The 19,485-nt window shown below is 39.2% G+C and overlaps 1 protein-coding gene across 3 annotated transcripts in view; it reads right to left on the bottom strand.

Moving 5' to 3' along the window:
* Nucleotides 1-18,651, bottom strand: part of slc45a1 (solute carrier family 45 member 1) — a 25,958-nt gene extending 7,307 nt beyond the window's left edge. The window contains 9 exon segments of one of the 3 annotated variants that reach the window (NM_001374638.1): nucleotides 1,004-1,264; nucleotides 3,551-3,756; nucleotides 4,221-4,397; nucleotides 5,247-5,400; nucleotides 8,259-9,133; nucleotides 12,143-12,367; nucleotides 14,167-14,259; nucleotides 15,728-16,161; nucleotides 18,462-18,651. In NM_001374638.1, the coding sequence (NP_001361567.1) occupies nucleotides 1,004-1,264; nucleotides 3,551-3,756; nucleotides 4,221-4,397; nucleotides 5,247-5,400; nucleotides 8,259-9,133; nucleotides 12,143-12,367; nucleotides 14,167-14,259; nucleotides 15,728-16,151 (2,415 nt within the window). In that variant the 5' untranslated portion in view covers nucleotides 16,152-16,161; nucleotides 18,462-18,651. 3 annotated transcript variants of the gene reach the window in all.
* Between the last annotated feature and the right edge of the window lie 834 nt (nucleotides 18,652-19,485).

Here is a 19,485-nt window from a genome sequence, read left to right as displayed (position 1 = left end):
CACTGTGTTTGGACCACATCAGACATATAAAAGGATTACTTATGCACATCACCTCAAAAAAAGGGGAGAATGGCCCTGAAGCACACAGCATAAGGTAAGAGATGACAGCTGTCTGTGCTATCTGGGGCTGCTTAGTGATCATAAATGTCTTGCTTTCACTTTTGCGCCATGGAAACATCACGATTCATTCGACAACTGTTTGATATGTGAATATAATTCAGTAAAAGTAATGCTAGAACCGTATGAGCACCAGCAAGAGCTTTCATTTGAGCTATAACTTGTACATGTGTCATATATGAACCATATGAAAAATATGAAAACAAACCAATGTAAAATACCCAGCTGGAGTATCCAAAATACTGTGTATTTAAGTGTAAATAACTTTTGTACAGTAGGATAAAAACCAAAGTGATGCATATGTGCCCAAAATATAGGTTCTACACTTTCTAACGAAACTACTTACTGGGGTCTGGTGCAATGCTAGCCCTTTAAATCTTAAAGCGAAAGTCGATGATGTCACGGACCCAGTACCGGGTCTGCAGAGTTTAACTGATTAAAGTCTTGAAAGCTTTTAATATTTAGATTTGTTAAATTTATATGTATTTTTGTATGTATTATGCCACATTTTCATCAAATTACAATAACGAATTACTGCTTATGTGTATCTAATGCAGTGTCTATGGGGGTTTTCTCTTCTGTCTGTCGTTATCAGTCTCACACAATTTTATTTCTTTTTCTGAAAGTCTTGATAACACCATCATGGAGTTTTTTTGTCATTATTTCAGCAAATGGGATTGAAAATAATATTTGTTGTTGTCTCCCACTCACTGCGCTTAAAGTTTACCCAACTATTACTCCTTCCGCTACTGAGAAACAAGGAAATGTTAAATAGCATCCATTAAAGAAAGTCAAAAGCTGTGGTGCTCGCAGAGTGTTAATTTTGGACCCTGTGTGTGTGTGTGTGTGTGTGTTGTGTTGTGAGAGAGCGGATTTAAATGTGCACCAGCAGTGGCTGCGTCTCGCTCTGGGGAGGCTCACCCTCGGGTGGTGGCAGATGGTACACCACACACAGTGAGGAGTACAGGCACCCCACAAATGACATCAGACTTGAAAAGTACATCACGCCCTGGGCCCCCCCCACCAGCGACGTGAGAGGGCCCATCGCCACCGACACCAGGATCTGCGCCAGGAAATACTGGCAGCTGAGCAGGGAAATGTCCACCCCCATCCCACGCCTGGTGCCGTCCTCCGACGAGCCGCAGAACTGCAGGACAACATGTGGTCGCACATCAGTGAGGTCTGACAAACATGACATCGTTATTACACGGCTCTCTGGAATACTTGATTCTGATTGATCAATCAGAACATTCCTAGGTCCTAGGATGAAGTACATCCAGAAGGTTGTTATCTAAAAATAAAAGCACGACAGGTTTACTGCCGGGCTGACGCGAAGTGGAGCACTGTTGTATAAAACTGAAGGGCTTTATTCTGCCAAAACAACCGCTTGGATGTACTTTATCCTGCTTATTACACAGCTACTTCTCACAAAACAAAAATTAGACACAAAACTGTGCTGTTCTGAGCTGCAATAGTTTATTAATTTTGAGTTGATTAACAGCTGAGTGGAACTGATGGAGCATACAGTAACCTGGGCATTATTCAATCACAAGATGGCGTCAAACAATCAAAAACCACGATGTGACAGACAAGCACAATGGTACGTTCACACCAGACATGGATAAAGGGTCAACAGCAAGTGACTTACATGTTAAGTCAATGCAGAGACGCGATTAGACATCCTGCGGCGATATTCGCATGAATGAGCAAGTGACATGGCGCTGGGTTGAGCCTTTTGGGCATTTGGCGTGTTTAACTCGTTCCTGCCAACACGGCTCATTAAACTGGTACCAACTCAGTCTGAAGCACCGCTGAAAGTGCCCGTCATCCAGGCACAGCTTCTGGAGGAGTTTATGTACGCACAGAGCTGGATGCACCTCTGAAGGATCTAATGAACCCAGACAGAGCGCCGAACTAATCTACGATATTTTTCAGCCTTCTTAAAGAACATAAAGAACTGCTACTCTCTCAATAAAATCCATTAGCAATTGTGCTAATAATAGAAAATAGAAACTGAAGTCAAGAGGCAAACAGACACCCCTCCCATGCTATGAATCCACATCTATTGTGAAGTGAATTTCACAAACGAATAAAGAGAATTTGACACGCAAATGAATCAAGTAAACTCAAAATGTTCATGCAACTAATTACCCACGAATATTATGAAACATTCAAGTAAGTTGGGGCTGATATGAATGCCCCATAAGTATATTGATGTGAACGTATTGACTGCCGTTCAAGGTGATTAGAAGTTCCAGGATGAGCCTGTGTTATTTAGTGGTTGTTATCTCAGAATAACATACCTTAAAATTACAAATAACTAATCAGAATCAAGTATTCCAGTTTAATAATCCCTGATAACAACTGGATAAAAAAATAATACAGGCCTATGGTACTAAAAAAAACATCTTATCATATACCGTTGAATTATTATTTCCTGTGAACCTTTAAATCTTTTTCAAATATTTCCTAAGTCAATGTTTCTCAACCATGTTTCTGGAGGACTACCAGCACTGCATGTTTTGGATGTCTCCTTTTGTCTGTCACACACATTACAGGTCTTTCAGTCTCTGCTAATGAGCTGATGATATAAATCAGGTGTTTGGATGCAGAGACATGGAACGTGCAGAAATGTGGTTGAGAAACACTGATTTAAGGGATAGTGCAAGGATTCTAAGGGTGCTTTCACATCTGAGAATCGATTCAGTTGTTCCGAAACAGCGATTAAAATTGGTACATTGTTGCTTTTTGCTCTTGGAGCGGTTCGCTTTCACACTGCAAAGTTTCTAATCGGACCAAAAGAGCTAAAACAAGTCACGTGCGAGTAAACTCTCCTCACATTGGTCAAAGAGTCAGATCATCCCGCTCCGTCCCGCTCAGCTGTCAGGAGAGGTGGTGGTTTGGTGGTGTTTGACAAGGTGTGCGCAACGGGGATGAGAAGGGTGCGCAACGTATTTGAGGACCGGGAGGGAGACACGCGATTACCGGGAGATCATCACTCGTTTGCGGGCATTAGGAAGACTCCCAAAACTTCCCGCCCTACTCATAATTCTCTCTTCATATAGTCGTATGCCTATTACATATCCATAAAACACTTTGATATAACCGCGCTCAGATCGTATCGCTTTCTCACTGCAATCGAACCACTCCAGAGTTCATTTCAATCGAACCGAGACCACCTCATTCAAGCGATCTCGGAGCGATTGATTTGGTGTGGATCCTATCGCGATTGCGGTTTCACATATGCCAAACGAACCGCGCTAACTGGGCAAACGAGACGGGTTCCGAAACAAAAGCGTAGGTGTGAAAGCACCCTAAATGATTATTAATGAGTATATTGGGGCACGTGCACAAGCTTTGACTGTAAGTCAATTGTTTTTTTTTTTACGTTTAATTATTCTCTGTTGCTTGTTGTGGGGATGATTCCTCTCACCTGTGGGCTCTGGTAGTATTCGCAGAGCAGAGAGTAAGGCAGCGTACAGAGAGAGGAGAAGAGGACGCCGTAGGTGACGCAGAGAGACAGCACCACGTACAGGTTGGTGGAGAGGGTGGCCAGTCCAGTGCCCAGACCAAAGGCCAGATAGGCGAAAAAATACAGAGAACGCAGGGAGAAACGCTCCTCCAGCTTCTCCAGAATGGCTGCAAGAGGAATAGAAATGTTAATACATTCATGCATTCATTTTCTTTCAGCTTAGTCCGTAATTTATCAGTCGTCACCACAGCGGAATGAACCGCCAACTATTCCGGCATATGTTGTTTACACAGCGGATACCCTTCCAGCTGCAACCTAGAACTAGGAAACACTCTCATATTCACACATACACTCATACACGTCCGCAAATTCAGTTCATTTAATTCACCTATAGCGCATGTGTTCGGACTGTGAGGGAAACCGGAGCACCCCGAGTAAACCCACACCAACATGGGAGGAACATGCAAACTCACACAGACATGCCAACTGACCCAGCTGGGACTCAAACCAACGACCTTCATACTGTGAGGAGACAATGCTAACCACTGAGCTGATTAAATTTTCATTTTTTGGTGATCTGTCCCTTCAATGTGTGGTCAGATTGTACAGCATGCATTGCAGATTTACTAACCTGAATAAAAAGCAGCACTAAATGCATAGATGCACATGCCCCAGCAGCCCATGCTGACGCCAGAATTGTAGCGCTTGTACTCCTCTGAGTCATGATGAGCCTTCGGGTCTCCACCAAACACCACCTCCCCCATGAAGTCAGTGTAGAAGAGCAGCATCCCCTCAAACGATAACCAACCTGCCAAGCATGATTTAGTCAGAGTTCATGACTGAAGATAACATTTCTGGACACTTTAAACACTTTAGGACTTATATATTAGCAAAACCCCACAATCATCATTCACAACGCTGCATGATGAGTCTTATAATCTGTGTGCCTTGTTCGTTTTATTTAATTTGAATATGTTTTTAAGAGTATAGTATTCAATATTTGCATTTGACACATCTTTATCTAATTGAAACCAATTTCTTAAAGTCCTAAATGTGTTATTTAAGTTATTTATTCAATTTTCTTCGGCCTAGTCCCTTATTTATCAGGGGTCACCTCACCGGAATGTCCAGCCTATGTTTTACACAGCGCTTCCAGCTGCTACCCAGTACAGGGAAACACCCATACACACTTACACACACTCATGCACTACAGCCATTTTAGTTTATTCAATTCACCTAAAGTGCATGTGTTTGGACTGTGGGGTAAACCGGAGCACCCGGAGGAAACCCATGCTAACATGGAGAGAACATGCAAACTCCACACAAAAATGCCAACTCACAGTCGGGACTCGAATCAGCAACCTTCTTGCTGTGAGGCCACAGTGCTAACCACTCCGTGACGCCCGTTTTTCACATATAACTTTTATTTTATTCATACTTCCTTTCAGTTTTCTTAGTATTATTTAGTAAATTCTTAAAAAAAATTGGGTAATTAAAATATGGTTGAAATATTAAATAATATATGTAAAATCGTTTTAAAACAATTAAACTGCATATTTGTGTTGGTGTGTTTGCGTGTTTGTTCATATGCACATAAGATATAACTCTCAGACATTTTGTTTTGTACATGGCAAATGAAATCTGAAGGCTGCATTACCCAGGAAATGGTTGGTGCACAGGCTTCGTAAACATGGAGGCATCCTGTAGATGGCAGTACAGAGCAGCTTTATTGACATCTGAGAATCTGCCGCTTCATGGTTGCCACTGAGGTCACTGTCATAGCGCATGCCATTCAGCAGGATATTGGCCACCTGTGGAGCAGATCAAAATGCTCAAGCTCAATTCCAAGCAGAAAAATCAACAGATTTATTTCTTTATTTTTATTATTTTGCTGATTTTGATTGCTTATACACTGCAACAAAAGCAGTTTTTTAGACTAAATGCTGTTTTAGAGACTAAACACAATTCATACATAGAAAATGCATTTCTGACTTATTGTTTTGGTCTTCTTCTAGTCCAAATATCTAAACATTTTTAAATCATGAAGCATTTTCTAGACAAACACTTTCTTTTGTTTTCAGAAATAATGTCAAAAAGATTCCCTAAAACAACCAAAATGGAGTAAGCAAAATCCTCTTATTCATTTGTTCATTCATTTTCCTTCGGCTTATTTTCCTATTTATCAGGGGTCACCACAGCAGACTTAACCGCCAATTTATCCAGCACATGTTTCACACAGCGGATGACCTTTCCAGCTGCAACCCAGTACTGGGAAACATCCATACACACTCATTCACACTCATACACTAGGGTCAATTTAGTTTATTCAGTTCACCTATAGCGCATGTGTTTGGACTGTGGGGGAGACCGGAGCACCCGGAGGAAACCCACGCCAACACTGGGAGAAAATGCAATCTCCACATAGAAATGCCAACTGACCCAGCTAACCACGGAGCCATTGTGTCTCCCCCAAAATAATCTTATTTCAAAGCAAAAACAACATTAATTTGCTTATTCTATTGGTGAATTATTTCACTTGGTTTAGTAAAAAAAAAAAAATTTTAACATTATTTCTGAAAACAAGACCATATTTTAGCTTCTTTGAAATGCTTATTGATTTCAGAATTTTCAGATATTTCGACTAGAATTACAAAAAAGTGTCAGAAATTCACAAATACATTTTTCTTTTTTTTTTGTATGAATTGTCTTCATGAATGAGTCGTTAGTCTTTCTTCATAATTGTCTGGTCTTCTAACACTTAATCTTTGTTCTGTTTTACATTGTTTGTTTAATTTAAAAATCTTGTTTTACTTTCTAACCCATTTTCTTTTCTTATAAAAAGAATCTCTAGTTCATAACCTTCAAAATAAAAGTTTGTATTTACATAAATGATATATGTGTACTGTTTATTTAAAATGCAAGTGTAAAACATCCATACAATAACAATTGTTTTTATATAATGTGTGCTAAATATGGTATTTGATATATATATACACATTAACCCAAGTATATACATACATACAAAAATGTTGAAGTCAAAATTAGTCAACTTTTCCAATTATTTCCCGAATGATGTTTAACAGAGCAAGGGAATTTTCACAGTATTTCCTATAATATTGTTTCTTCTGTAGAAAGTGTTATTTTTTTTTATTTCGGCTAAAAAAAAAAAGCTGTTTTTAATTGTTTTAAAACCATTTTAAGGTCAAAATTATTAGCCTCTTAAGCAATATTTTGTTTTTTCTGATAGTCTACAGAACAAACCATCGATATACAATAACTTGCCTAATTAACCTAACCTGCCTAGTTAACCTAATTAACCTAGTTAAGCCTTTAAATGTCACTTTAAGCTGTATAGAAGTGTCTTGAAAAATATCTAGTCACATATTATTTACTGTCATCATGACAAAGATAAAATAATCAGTTATTAGAGTTGAGTTATTAAAACTATTATGATTAGAAATGTGTAGAAAAAAATCCTGTTTGTTAAACAGAAACTGGGGGAAAAATAAACAGGGGGGCTAATAATTCCAACTTCCACTGTATATATATATACACTACCTGACAAAAGTTTTGTTGTTAATCCCAGTTGTAAGAGCAACAAATAATAACTTCTAGATCATTTGGAAAAGAGTCAGAAAGTCAGAATGAATCATCAGTTGAACTGCATTACAATCATCACAAATACTGCAGAAGACCTACTGGAACCTGCATGGTAATGAAGGTTCCAGTAATGAGTAAGTTTGGTAATGAAAAAAATCATGGTTTGGGGTTACATTCAGTATGGGGGGGTGCGAGAGATCTGCAGAGTGGATGATCAACATCAACAGCCTGAGGTATCAAGACATTTGTGCTGCCCATTACATCACAAACCACAGGAGAGGGACAATTCTCCAGCAGGATAGCGCTCCTTCTCATACTTCAGCCTCCACATCAAAGCTCCTGAAAGCAAAGAAGGTCAAGGTGCTCCAGGATTGGCCAGCCCAGTCACCAGGTATGAACATTATTGAGTAAGATGGAGGAGGTGGTATTGAAGATGAACCAAAAGAATCATGAACTCTGGGAGTCCTGCAAGAACACTTTCTTAGCCATTCCAGATGACTTTATTAATAAGTGATTTGAGTCAGTGCAGAGATGTATGGATGCAGTCGTCCAAGCTCATGATGGAGTCAGACACAATATTCATTCTGTCTCCACTGCAGCAGGACTTTATATTCTATACTGGACATTATTTCTGTTCAGTGACGAGACTTTTGTTCAAGCAGAGTCAGACCTTACTGTCCTAATTAAATCATAAAAAATCAAGGCAAGATCATATTATATTTTGGTAAAATAAGCGTAATCTAGAGGCCTTTGCCTTTCATATAAGCCACTTCTAAAACCAACTGATCAACTAGAAGTCAAGTTATTATTTGTTGTTCTTAAAACTTGGATAAGCAAGCAACAACACTTGTATCAGGTAGTGTATGTGTGTGTGTATGCGTATTGTGTAAATACAAACTTTTATTTTGAATGCAATTAATCGCGATAAATCTTTTGACAGCACAAATTTAAATTGCACACTTACTAAAACTTTTCATATTATCCACATGTTTGTTCTATTGTTGCATTGATCATTTCTCATCACTTGGATAAAAGATTTTGGCAAATGATTCAATGTAAATGTACAGACCTGTTGACTGAAAGTAACAGTGCGTCTACGACCGTTATCCAATCCAGCGCTCGGAGCAATCAGCGGATCCTCCATTAAGGCCAGACTCTGTGGCCTCTTCAGTATCCCTGAGCTACTGCCTCTCTGAGAGCCTGCCGCAGCTTCATTCTGCTGCTCGTCAGGCTCAATGGCTTGTTTTTGCTCATCGGCCTGCAACGCATCAGTCGCCAGCTCTCCATTCGGCTGTGAAACCTTCATCTGCTGTGGAACTTCAAGCGTTTCACTTTGTCCATGAGGAGGGGGCGTGTCTCCTGGTGGAAGAGGCGGAGCCACAGCAACAGCCTCGCATTCCATTGGCTGCGGCGTCTGCTGTCCGGTGTAACATTCAATTAATACTCTGTCTATATAGGAGGTGCCTAAAGACGATGCGAACTCATTAATGCCCGTGAGAGAGTTATCTCGACTTATAAAGCTGCCGTATTTGGGAGTCAAAGGACTGAGAGGGGAGATTGGGCTGGTGAGGCCTGCGTATAAACGTGCGTTTGCACTGCTGGAGCGGCCGAAAAGATCAGGGTTGCGGCAATTGGAGAACTGGCTGTTATATAAAGCTTCTTCTTCATCCTCTTCATCCTGATCTGCAGCAGCTCCAGGAGGCGGTGGCGGGGATGGAGGTAGAGGGAGATTGGGGCTCTTTAGGTTTCGAGTGTTTCTGGTTTGAGGTTGGGATTGGGGTAAAGGCCGCTCTGGGATACTAGTGAGGGTCATGGCTGTGGCGGCGGCCAGGGTGATGCTGGTGAACAGGTATATGACGCGGAGCTGACCGCCCATTGTCCTTCCGAACTCAGTTTTGTCCCAGTTGATGCCACCCACTATGTAGCCGAAGCCTCCACCGAGACCTGAGTTATACATGAGAGATGCAGAAGTATGGAGTTCAGTCATGGCAAACTATTAAATGTCATTTAAAAAACATTCCTGATATGAAAGTTCATTCATTTATTCATTCAATTTCCTTTGGCTTAGTCCCTTACTTCTCAATGGTTTCCACAGCGGACTTAACTGCCAACTATACACAGTGGATGCCCTTCCAGCCGTAGCCCAGAACTTGAAAACACCCATACACTCTCACACACACGCATACACTATGTCCAATTTAGTTTATCCAGTTCAGCGCATGTCTTTGGACTTGTGTGGGAAACCGAAGCACCAGGAGGAAATCCACACCAGCATGGGGAGAACATGCAAACTCCACACAGAAATGCCAATGTAATGGAGGTCAGCTAGTGAAGTGCTGTGCAGGTAAACTTCACTCCTCTGACCTCAAAAGGTGCACTAGCGACAGTCACTAGAGGTCATGATCTTAAGCCTCCTTGGTAGAGCAACCGACTCCCATGCCGAAGTTCGCCAGCTCGATCCTAGGTGATGAAGGATCAGTGGGGGTTACACCAACTGACCCAGCCGGGATTCAAACTAGTGACCTTTTTGCTGTGAGGTGACAGTGTTATCCAGGGCTTTACATTAACACCCGCCAACCCGCCAAATGCGGGTTGATTTTAGCTTTGGCGGGTTAGACAGACACCTCCACTAGCCACTTCGGCTGGTTGAAAATCATTTTTAAATCGTAGTTTTCCTAAAAGCAGGGTTCGACACTATAAGGATGGCCCAATATGCGTGCAAATGTGATCTTAGAATCGAGAAGTAAAATAATTGTGATCACGCGAGCAGAAGAAAATGAATACCGAATGAGAAGATGATGATCACTCGCGTAACACACTGCTCAAAATGTGTGCGCGCGACTGCTTAACGCGTGCGCGCTCCCGAATCGTGAAGCAACCGTGTCTGGAACAGGTTCTGGAAATGCAACTGTCATCGGTTCTCTTTCAAATAAACTAGACAAAAAGTGATGAACATGCATTCACAGTCCTGATGCTTTTAAGAGCTCAAAATGTGTCTTTTTTTTTAAGCAGCACCTGTTGCTTTCACTTTGAACAGATTATTAAATGGCCAAAAGTACCGTGAGCATGTGATCATTCTTTCATTATCACATACGGTATGTTTCACCTGCTTTCATTTGCTTACGGTTTTATTTGCTTTTATTTTTGTTAAAATGGTTTAATTATTATTATCTTTTTTTATAATATTGCTTTATGTTAGATGAACTCTCCATTTTTGTGCAGTTAACTGGTGATCGGAGAGCTCTTTAGCCACGACAGATTACTGTGCATATTTTTGATACATGTTAATAGTTTTTTTAAAAGTCAATTGCTTTTCTTTCTTTTTTAAGAAATGTTTTGTTAAATAAAAAGTATAGTATACAGCTATATTTTGCTTGTTTTGACATATTAAAAATTTGTGGCTAAGAAATAGTTATTGTTTCGTGTGGTTATAGAGATCAATCTGGTACATCGTTAATTTTGAGCGCTAAAAAAGTCATGTGAAATAAAAACTAATTGCAATTTAACACTATGAAACCATGACCCATTTGCTCAAGCTCATTGAGCAAACTCATACTCGACACACAAAAAGTGAAATGAATGAGGACGCATGTGGACATAACACAAAATGTAAGTAATTTTAGCATGTCAACGTCAAATTTATGCATACAAAATATATTTTACCAACAACAAAATTATGGCTAGTGAAAATGCAGAGTGGCTAGTAACATTGGAAAACTACTAGGCACAGTGGCCGGTGATTAAAAAAGTTAATGTAAAGCCCTGGTGTCATCCACTGAGCCACCGTGCCACCAAACGCTAAAGTTGAAATGCTATAAACTATAAATAAAAGGTAATGTGTGCATATGAAGAGTTCATTTGCATACATAACCTTTGCATAGATAAACTTTTTTGTAGTTGTTGTATTTTTATATTTGTTTTCTGAAATTCTCCATTTAATATCTGAAAATTACAAAAAAAATAAAATCTGTTTTTGCAAGCAGACTATTTATATATAAATATTAAAATAAAATAGATTTAAATATTATTAGATTTTATATTAGGGCTGTCAAAAATAGTGTGTTATTGCACGTGATTAATTTGAAATATTTAACGCGTAAAAAAATATATAACGCAAATAGCGCAGTAGCAGCTTTTTTTTTTATTTCCTGTTGTGGCCGACGTGTGTTCAGGGCCGGCGTGTCCATAGAGGCGACCTAGGTCAGAATAGTAAGTGAACCCCACAGTCCTCTCTTTAATCCACTACACCTACCCTCTTCCTCACTGTCTTTACGTTCATTCACAAATCGGACTCTTTCTTTTTGATTTATTTCCTATTATTTGCCTAGAGCGCCAGTTCAGCTTGCTCTGGCCATGTGTGTGTTTAACGTGCAAAGAAATATGGATAAAACCAAGGACGCGCTTTAAACTAAATTGGCCGTAGTCTATAATGTGTGTGTGAATGAGTGTGTATGGAAGTTTCCCAGTACTGGGTTGCAGCTGGAAGGGCATCTGCTGTGTAAAACATATGCTGGATAAGTTGGCGGTTCATTCAGTGGTCACCCCTGATAAATAAGGCACTAAGCCAAAGGAAAATGAATGAATGAATGTATAGATATCTTATAGTGAAATTATAACCACAATTCATTAATTATGAAAAAGCTTATTTATATGAAAAAATAAATAAAAACAGGGATTTGCAGTACACTTTTACTAGGAATTAAAAAGTCAAAACCCAAAAAATGTTCAACGCACAAAATGTACACACCTTTGATAAATAAAAATGACAAATGCAGATAATAAATTTAATGTTTAAAGCTTAAATAAAGACAGAAAATGACAGCTAATTTGCTAAAAGTACTGGATGTATATGAGAATTACGAGAGAGAGAAAAAAAATCCATGGCTTGACATCTTGAAAAATATCCTAGAAATGAATAATTAACCAGAATTAATCTCGAAGTGTCACTCGAACCTGCCAGTAGCGCGTGTATATTTAGGCCTCGGTCCTGGTCCTCTGGGCTGCACACATCCATCATGTAGGCATGGCTGGGGTTGTCGGCTGAGTCTGCACTGAAGTCCATCAGCACCACACCGCACACCGTCAGCACGATCCCCCACTTATGATCCAGAGTGGTGTCAGCCAGCGCAGATCCAATGTCTCTTCCATTCAACACCAGTGTTAGACCCAGCAGAGCCCCTGCAAACACACACATACACACACACACACACACACACAACATATACTAAGAATAAAGGCCCATTCCCGCTATCACATATAGTTGAAGTCAGAATTATTAGCCCTTTATTATCATTATTATTGTTCCTTTTTAAGAGACACATTTCGACAAAAACACAAGTTTCGACACAAGTTCAAACATTAAATATTGTTCTGTTAACAAGGACGATCAATGAACAACTTTATTTTCATGAACCAACATTAACAAAGATGAATAAACACTGTAATAAATGCAAGTTTGTAGAACTTAAACCTTGTTGTAAGTAGTAAGTTGTAGGTATATTTTACTTGGAATTGTTAATGTTTACAGTTATTCTTTTAGGAAATACCACAGTATGATTATTAAGTACACCAATATCAGAAAGCAAAGTAAGTTGTTCCCATCATGCACTGTGAGATTTGGCATTTTTCTATTGCATTTACTCTGTTTTATTTGACCAAGGCTCATTCTGAAAGCGTACCCCTACATATATTTCTGGAGAGTGCAAAATGCGTTCCAGGAGGTGTGTTTTTTTGCAGTTTTTGTTTTCATAAATCTACCAGAGGCCGCTGTGTACGCTTTATCAGATCGCAAATTTCTCTTGCAAGTGCTATTTGCGCCTGCTGTTCTCACGTAAATCCACCAGAGGCCGTTGTCGACTGACTGACTGACCGAACGACTGACCGTCTGACTAACATATCGACTGACCCACTCACCACCTTCCCTAAACCCAACCGACAGTGTTTTCAAAAGCAGTCCATAAAAAGAAAAGCCCTCATAAACGTTTCACCATGTTTTCAGATTTTACCACATTTTCACTCTGTTATTTACTTGTTCATTTTATTTGTTGGCTTCTGTTTTTGTCTTAGCCGATTTTTGGAACCGTTCTTGCCAGACTCGAACCTCATCGTCAGGGTCAACTTCTCTCTCTCAAGTCCGCTAATGTAAGTTGTGACCTACTGCTACAGTAAAGCTTCATAATTCGCGATCTCCTGAAATTCATATCTACATTTTCAGAATGAGCCTGTGTTGGTTTTATCATTTCTTTTGCTCTTAGGTGTGGTAACTTCATTTTCTACTCAAAATGACACATTTTGCCTAAACAACATTGACTATTACCATCATTGAGAATTCTGCAGGTCTCTGTTGTGAACACATTGTCATGTTCAAGAAACCAGTCTGAGATGATTCACGCTTTATGACATGGCGCGTAATCCAACTGGAAGTAGCCATCAGAAGATGAGTACACTGTGGTTATAAAGGGATGGACATGGTCTGCAACAATACTCAGGTAGGCTGTGGCGTTGACACCATGCTCAATTGGTACTAATGAGCCCAAAGTGTGCCAAGAAAATATCCCCAACACCATTACACCATCACCACCAGCCTGAACCGTAGATACAAGACAGGATACTGTTGATACAAGGCAGGATGGATTCATGCTTTCATGTTGTTGATGCCAAATTCTGACCCTACCATCTGTATGTCAAAGCAGAAATTGTTCCTAATAAGAAAAGTGTACCTAATAAAGTGGCCGGTGAGTGTTTATCATTATAGCTGTGGTTTGAACTCTGCTTTTGTTTTACATTCAAAACTATTTTTAGGACAACGTCTTTATCGTTATCTTTACAATTATAGGCCTTGGGGTAAACGGCCCTTTAGATTGCCAGTTTAGCGAGTGATGTAGATACATTTTATAAATCAGTACAAAATAAAAATGAGTCATACTGAACAGTGAAGAGAGAAACAGATGCTAATGAGTGTGTTTAGTGCTGCTTACCAATGGCCAGGGCAAAAATAAAAGGTCTCCTACGGCCAAAGCGAGATGTACACCGGTCACTCCAGGCCCCGAGAATCGGCTGAAGGAGGAATCCTGAAAATCATAAGCAAAGGAGAGAAAACTAAAATTGACTAGCTAAGTTATATGATAAATTATTAGAATATTACAAGAAGAAGAAATTGAAATTGCAAGTTAAATATATGAATTGCAATTTAAAATTATATTACACTGAAACTACAATTTATACAGTAAATGGAAATTAGAAAGGACAAATAAATAGTCTATTTACTGGAGGGAAAAATACTGAAAATAAAATAAAAGTAAATAAAATTAAACAATAGCCTGAAAATATATATATTTAAAAATTTTAAGCATAATTTTGATCACAATGTTATAATTATAACAAATAATATTTAATGTTGGCAATAAATATAGCTATTATATTAAATGTTGGATTCAATAAATTAAAAATGCAATAAAAAAGCTATTTGTTATGATCACCAGCGAGCTAACAGTAGCGGATCACTGGAGAACTACAAATCCCATAATGCACGGCACTCACACACCAGTTCTGGATCACCCTTTGGATTTCACACACACAGCTGCAGATCATCCTTACTGATTACTTGGACTATTTGAGCACCACAGAGACATGCACTTCACTCAGTAATATTCTGTGTGTCTGGTTTTTGATTCACAAACTGTTTTTAGATTGTTTTCTGCCTGCCCCGATCCTTGCCTGTTTTTTGGACTATTTACTAAGTAATGCTGCATGTGGAACATTGTTACACTATTATATTTTTCTTCTAGAGAAATTTTTATTCATTTTAGTTTGGCTGTAATAAAACCATTATATCAACAAAAAATGTAAAATAAAACTGTTAAGGACAATACTATTAGCCCCTTTAAGATTTTTTTATGATAAGGCAAGGACAATCCTAATTAACCTAGCCTAATTAACATATCTTTAAGCCTGTACTTTAAATACTGAATACTAGTATCTTGCAAACTAACTAGTAATAAATTTGGGTACTGTCATCATAGCAAAGACAAAATACATTAGTTATTAGGTATTAGTTATTCAAACTAAGTTTGAAAAACAGCTAAATATTTGAAAAAGAACGAAAATTTGATAGGAGGCCAAATAATTTTGTTCTAATTAATCCTTTAAAATTGACCTATTATTCCCCCTTTTACAAGATCTAAAATAAGTCTCTTATTTTGGTGACTGTTACTTTAAATTCAAATGAGATTGTGCTCTTTTCAAAGGGGGTGGAGCTACAAATGTGTCAGCATAGTGGCAGATTCAAAAACATGACTAACTTTGTATGCTAATGAGGGAGAGATGGTCACTAGTGGGCGGGCTTTCCCCCTTGATGACACGTACAAAGGGAGAACGTCAAAGTGTTTATGCAAACTGTTTCTATCAAGTGTGATCATAAAAAAATTTATTAATACATTGTTACTATTAGAAGTTGATTATATATACAGATTTTTGCCACACAACTGTGTTTAAACTCCTTATTAAATAGAATTTTGCATTTTGTAATATTTAACATACCTAAAATGGGACTGATAAACCACACGAGGCTGTAGAACTGGTCCGGCAGGCCCATCTGAAGTAACACCGGTGTGACATACGCCGTCTCCATCGCGTAGCTGAACTCGATCCCGAACAGAATGCAGCCGTTGAAGAGGAGCTCTGGAAAAGTGCGTCTCGGGGGGAGTTCACTCAGGTCCAGCTGCTCCAGGGGACACGGTGTGTTTGGGGGAGGCGGAGGGGACGGTCGGATCAGTTTCCGGCGCTTCGGGTGCCTCTGGAAGTTGTTGGCTCTGTGACTGAGGTGCCGTGTGGTGGATGTTGGGAAACTGGAGGTTTTGGATAAAGTGGGTCTCCAAGTGGCATCCTGAGCGGACCCGAACTTCCCCCCTACAGGACTGGACAGCAGGGGGTCGCTTGGGGTCCCCATTCCAGGAGATGACATTTTGATCACACTGAAAATCACACAAAATAATTATACAAATAATTAAAAAGTAATCTACACTATAACAATGCTGGATTCCACACAATCGATTTGTGTTAAGACAACATGAAAGAATTAGGTTAACTTATTAGTTTTTTTTTTACAAATATAAGTTGATTGAACATAAAACAACTAAGTTGTGCTAAAAAACACTCAAAAATTGTGTTGATTCAGCACATTAAAAAATATTTGGACAAACAGCAAACATATATATATTTTAAAGTATATCAAAGCATATACTCACTGTCCACTTTATTAGGTACACCTGTCTAACTGCTTGTTAACGCAAATTTCTAATCAGCCAATCACATGGCAGCAACTCAATGCATTTAGTCATGTAGACTTGGTCAAGACGATCTTCTGCAGTTCAAACTGAGCATCAGAATAGGGAAGAAAGGTGATTTAAGTGACATTGAACGTAGCATGGTTGTTGGTGCCAGACGGGCTGGTCTGAGTATTTCAGAAACTGCTGATCTACTGCCAATTTCATGCACAACCATCTCTAGGGTTTACAGAGGTCAGAGGAGAATGGCCAAACTGGTTCCAGCTAATAGAAAGGCAACAGTAACTCAAAATAACCACTTGTTACAACCGAGGTCTGCAGAAGAGCATTTCTGAACACACAACATGTCCAACCTTGAACTACACCTTGGGCTACAGCAGCAGAAGACCACACCTGGTGCCACTCCTGTCAGCTAAGAACAGGAAGCTGCGGCTACAATTTGCACAGGCTCTTCAAAATTGAACTGTAGAAGATTGGAGAAACACTGCCTGGTCTGATGAGTCTCCATTTCTGCTGCGACAATATGAACCAAAATCTCTGAGGAATATTTCCAGTACCTTGTTGAATCTATGCCACGAAGGATTAAGGCAGTTCTGAAGGCGAAAAGTACTTCAAGGTCCAACCAGGTCCTACAAGGTATATGTTATACCTAATAAAGTGGCCGGTGAGTGTAGATACTCTTGAGAATTGAGATTAATATTTTTTTTGTTGTTGTTGATTTATGATAATAAATCAGGACTCTTGTTCGAGTCCCGGCTGGGCCAGTTGGCATTTCTGTGTGGAGTTTGCATGTTCTCCCCGTGTTGGTGTGGGTTCCCTCCGGGTGCTCCGGTTTCCCCCACAGTCCAAACACGTGCTGTAGGTCAGTTGAGTAAGCTAAATTGTCTGTAGTGTATGATTGGGGGTTGAGCAATGAGCTAACAACCCACCTTATAAAAAACTAGATGTTACAAAACACCAATATGGTGTGTCTAAATATCAACATTAATATAAATGGCTCTGGGAGTAAGTAAATATAGTTATCATCATGGCGAACTGCATAGTTATCTTTACAAAATAAAAGTCCCAGAGGGTGAAGAAGACAAAAACATGGTTCCCCAAAAACCTTTCCAGTAAGTAGTATTTTTAGAAGAACATCTGGATTTTTTATACTATTAAAAACCCTGGAAATATATTGCAGGTTCTTTATACAACCCATCAATGCCAGTAAACAACCTTTATTACACTGAAAAAAATGATTCATTGGATTTACTACATTGTTTTAAGACAAGTGCTTGCAAACAATTTATTTGGGCTGAATTTAAATAGACAAATCAAGTTTAATAATGTTCAACTTAATTTATTTGTTTAAATTCAGCCCACAGATTACTTGCAACTACTTTCCTTTAAAAGAAATTGAGTAAATCCAGTGAATATTTTTTTCCCACTGTACTGAGTGTGTAGGTCATGGTGACATTGAGATAATAAAGCAAAACAGCACCCTTATATGAAGCAATGGTGCGAAGCATCACAGTGTAGCTTTTATTAATCAAATGATTAGAAAAGTATCGCGATGAAGCGCCATTTCTTCAAGGAGGTCATGATATGACACTTCCCTCGCGCGCGCACACGACGCACTGCAACCAATGCGCAGCTCCGGGATGCGCAATGCACATGTGCTCGGTCTCTCCATAGCTGAGAAAGCAAAACGCACAACTGCAGACTCCTTCCTGCACACTTCTCAACAATGCTCCAATTTCACGATTATCCACATGAGGATTTTTCTCCATGAATAAAACGCGCGCACTAGCTTTGATTCACAAACATGTTTAATTATGGATGAATAGGAAGGAGGGTGCTTGGAGAGCCAAACATGTTTTCGGTTTAACCACACAGCTATATGACACTTCAGTGGTGTGATAATCACGTTAAAAGCGCTTGCTTTAAATGTAAATAGAACAGAAGCTCTTTGTGAGGCGTGCGGACGCAAACAGATACTATAACGTTACCTTTATCCGGGATGCTCTTCATGCATTACTGGTTTGCAGGCAGCAGGCGGGACGGCGCATAGCGTTGACGCTGCTGTTTAACGTTTCATCTTTTTTCGTCCTTTCTGGCGCAGTCATTTCTCAGCTTTTATCGTGCTGCTCCTCCGGTCTCCCCCTGTCCTCGCATCATCTCTCCTCCTCCCGTCCGTCGTGACGTCACGGCATCGCCTCCGCCCGCGCCAATATATCTGCAGCATCAGCATCAGCCGAAAACTGACACCTGTCAAAAACACTCCAAATGACATGTGGACCTTCAAGATGTCCTGCACATCTCACACTGCTTATTTGTCTTTTATTTATTTATTTATTTATTTATCATAGGCTATATTTCTTTCTTAATTTGGATTAATATAATTTTTTTTAAATAAAAAACAAATATATTATAACACAAATTCAATTAAATTCCAGTTTATTTGTATAGTGCTTTTCACAATATCATTTTTATGCAGCTTTACAAATGACGCACGCTATTACATTACAGTTAAACTTTAGGGTGAACAGTGTATATATATTACGGAGAGAAGATTTCTTCAACACATTTCTAAGCATCATAGTTTTAAAAACTCATCTCTAATAACTGATTTATTTTATCTTTACCATGATGACAGTAAATACTATCTGACTATTTTTCAAGACACTTCTATACAGCTTAAAGTGACATTTAAAGGCTTATCTAGGTTAATTAGGTTAACTAGGAAGGTTAGGGTAGTTAGGCAAGTTATTGTATAGCAATGGTTTGTTTTGTAGACTATCGAAAAAAAAATAGCCTAAAGGGGCTAATAATATTGTCCTTAAAATGGTGTTTAAAAATTAAAAGAAACTGCTTGTTGGAGTCTATGTGAGCTATAATACCTATTCTATTGAATTATCTGATTACATATGCACCAATGCAGTCATGTGTGTGTGTGTGTGTGTGTGTGTGTGTGTGTGTGTGTGTGTGTGTGTGTGTGTGTGTGTGTGTGTGTGTGTGTGCACTTGTGTTGCA

This window comes from Danio rerio, chromosome 11 (assembly GCF_052040795.2).
Source record: "Danio rerio strain M-AB ecotype USA chromosome 11, GRCz13ab, whole genome shotgun sequence".
In the NCBI taxonomy this organism is placed as follows: Eukaryota; Metazoa; Chordata; class Actinopteri; order Cypriniformes; family Danionidae; genus Danio; species Danio rerio.
This window is presented reverse-complemented; position numbering and strand designations above follow the sequence as displayed.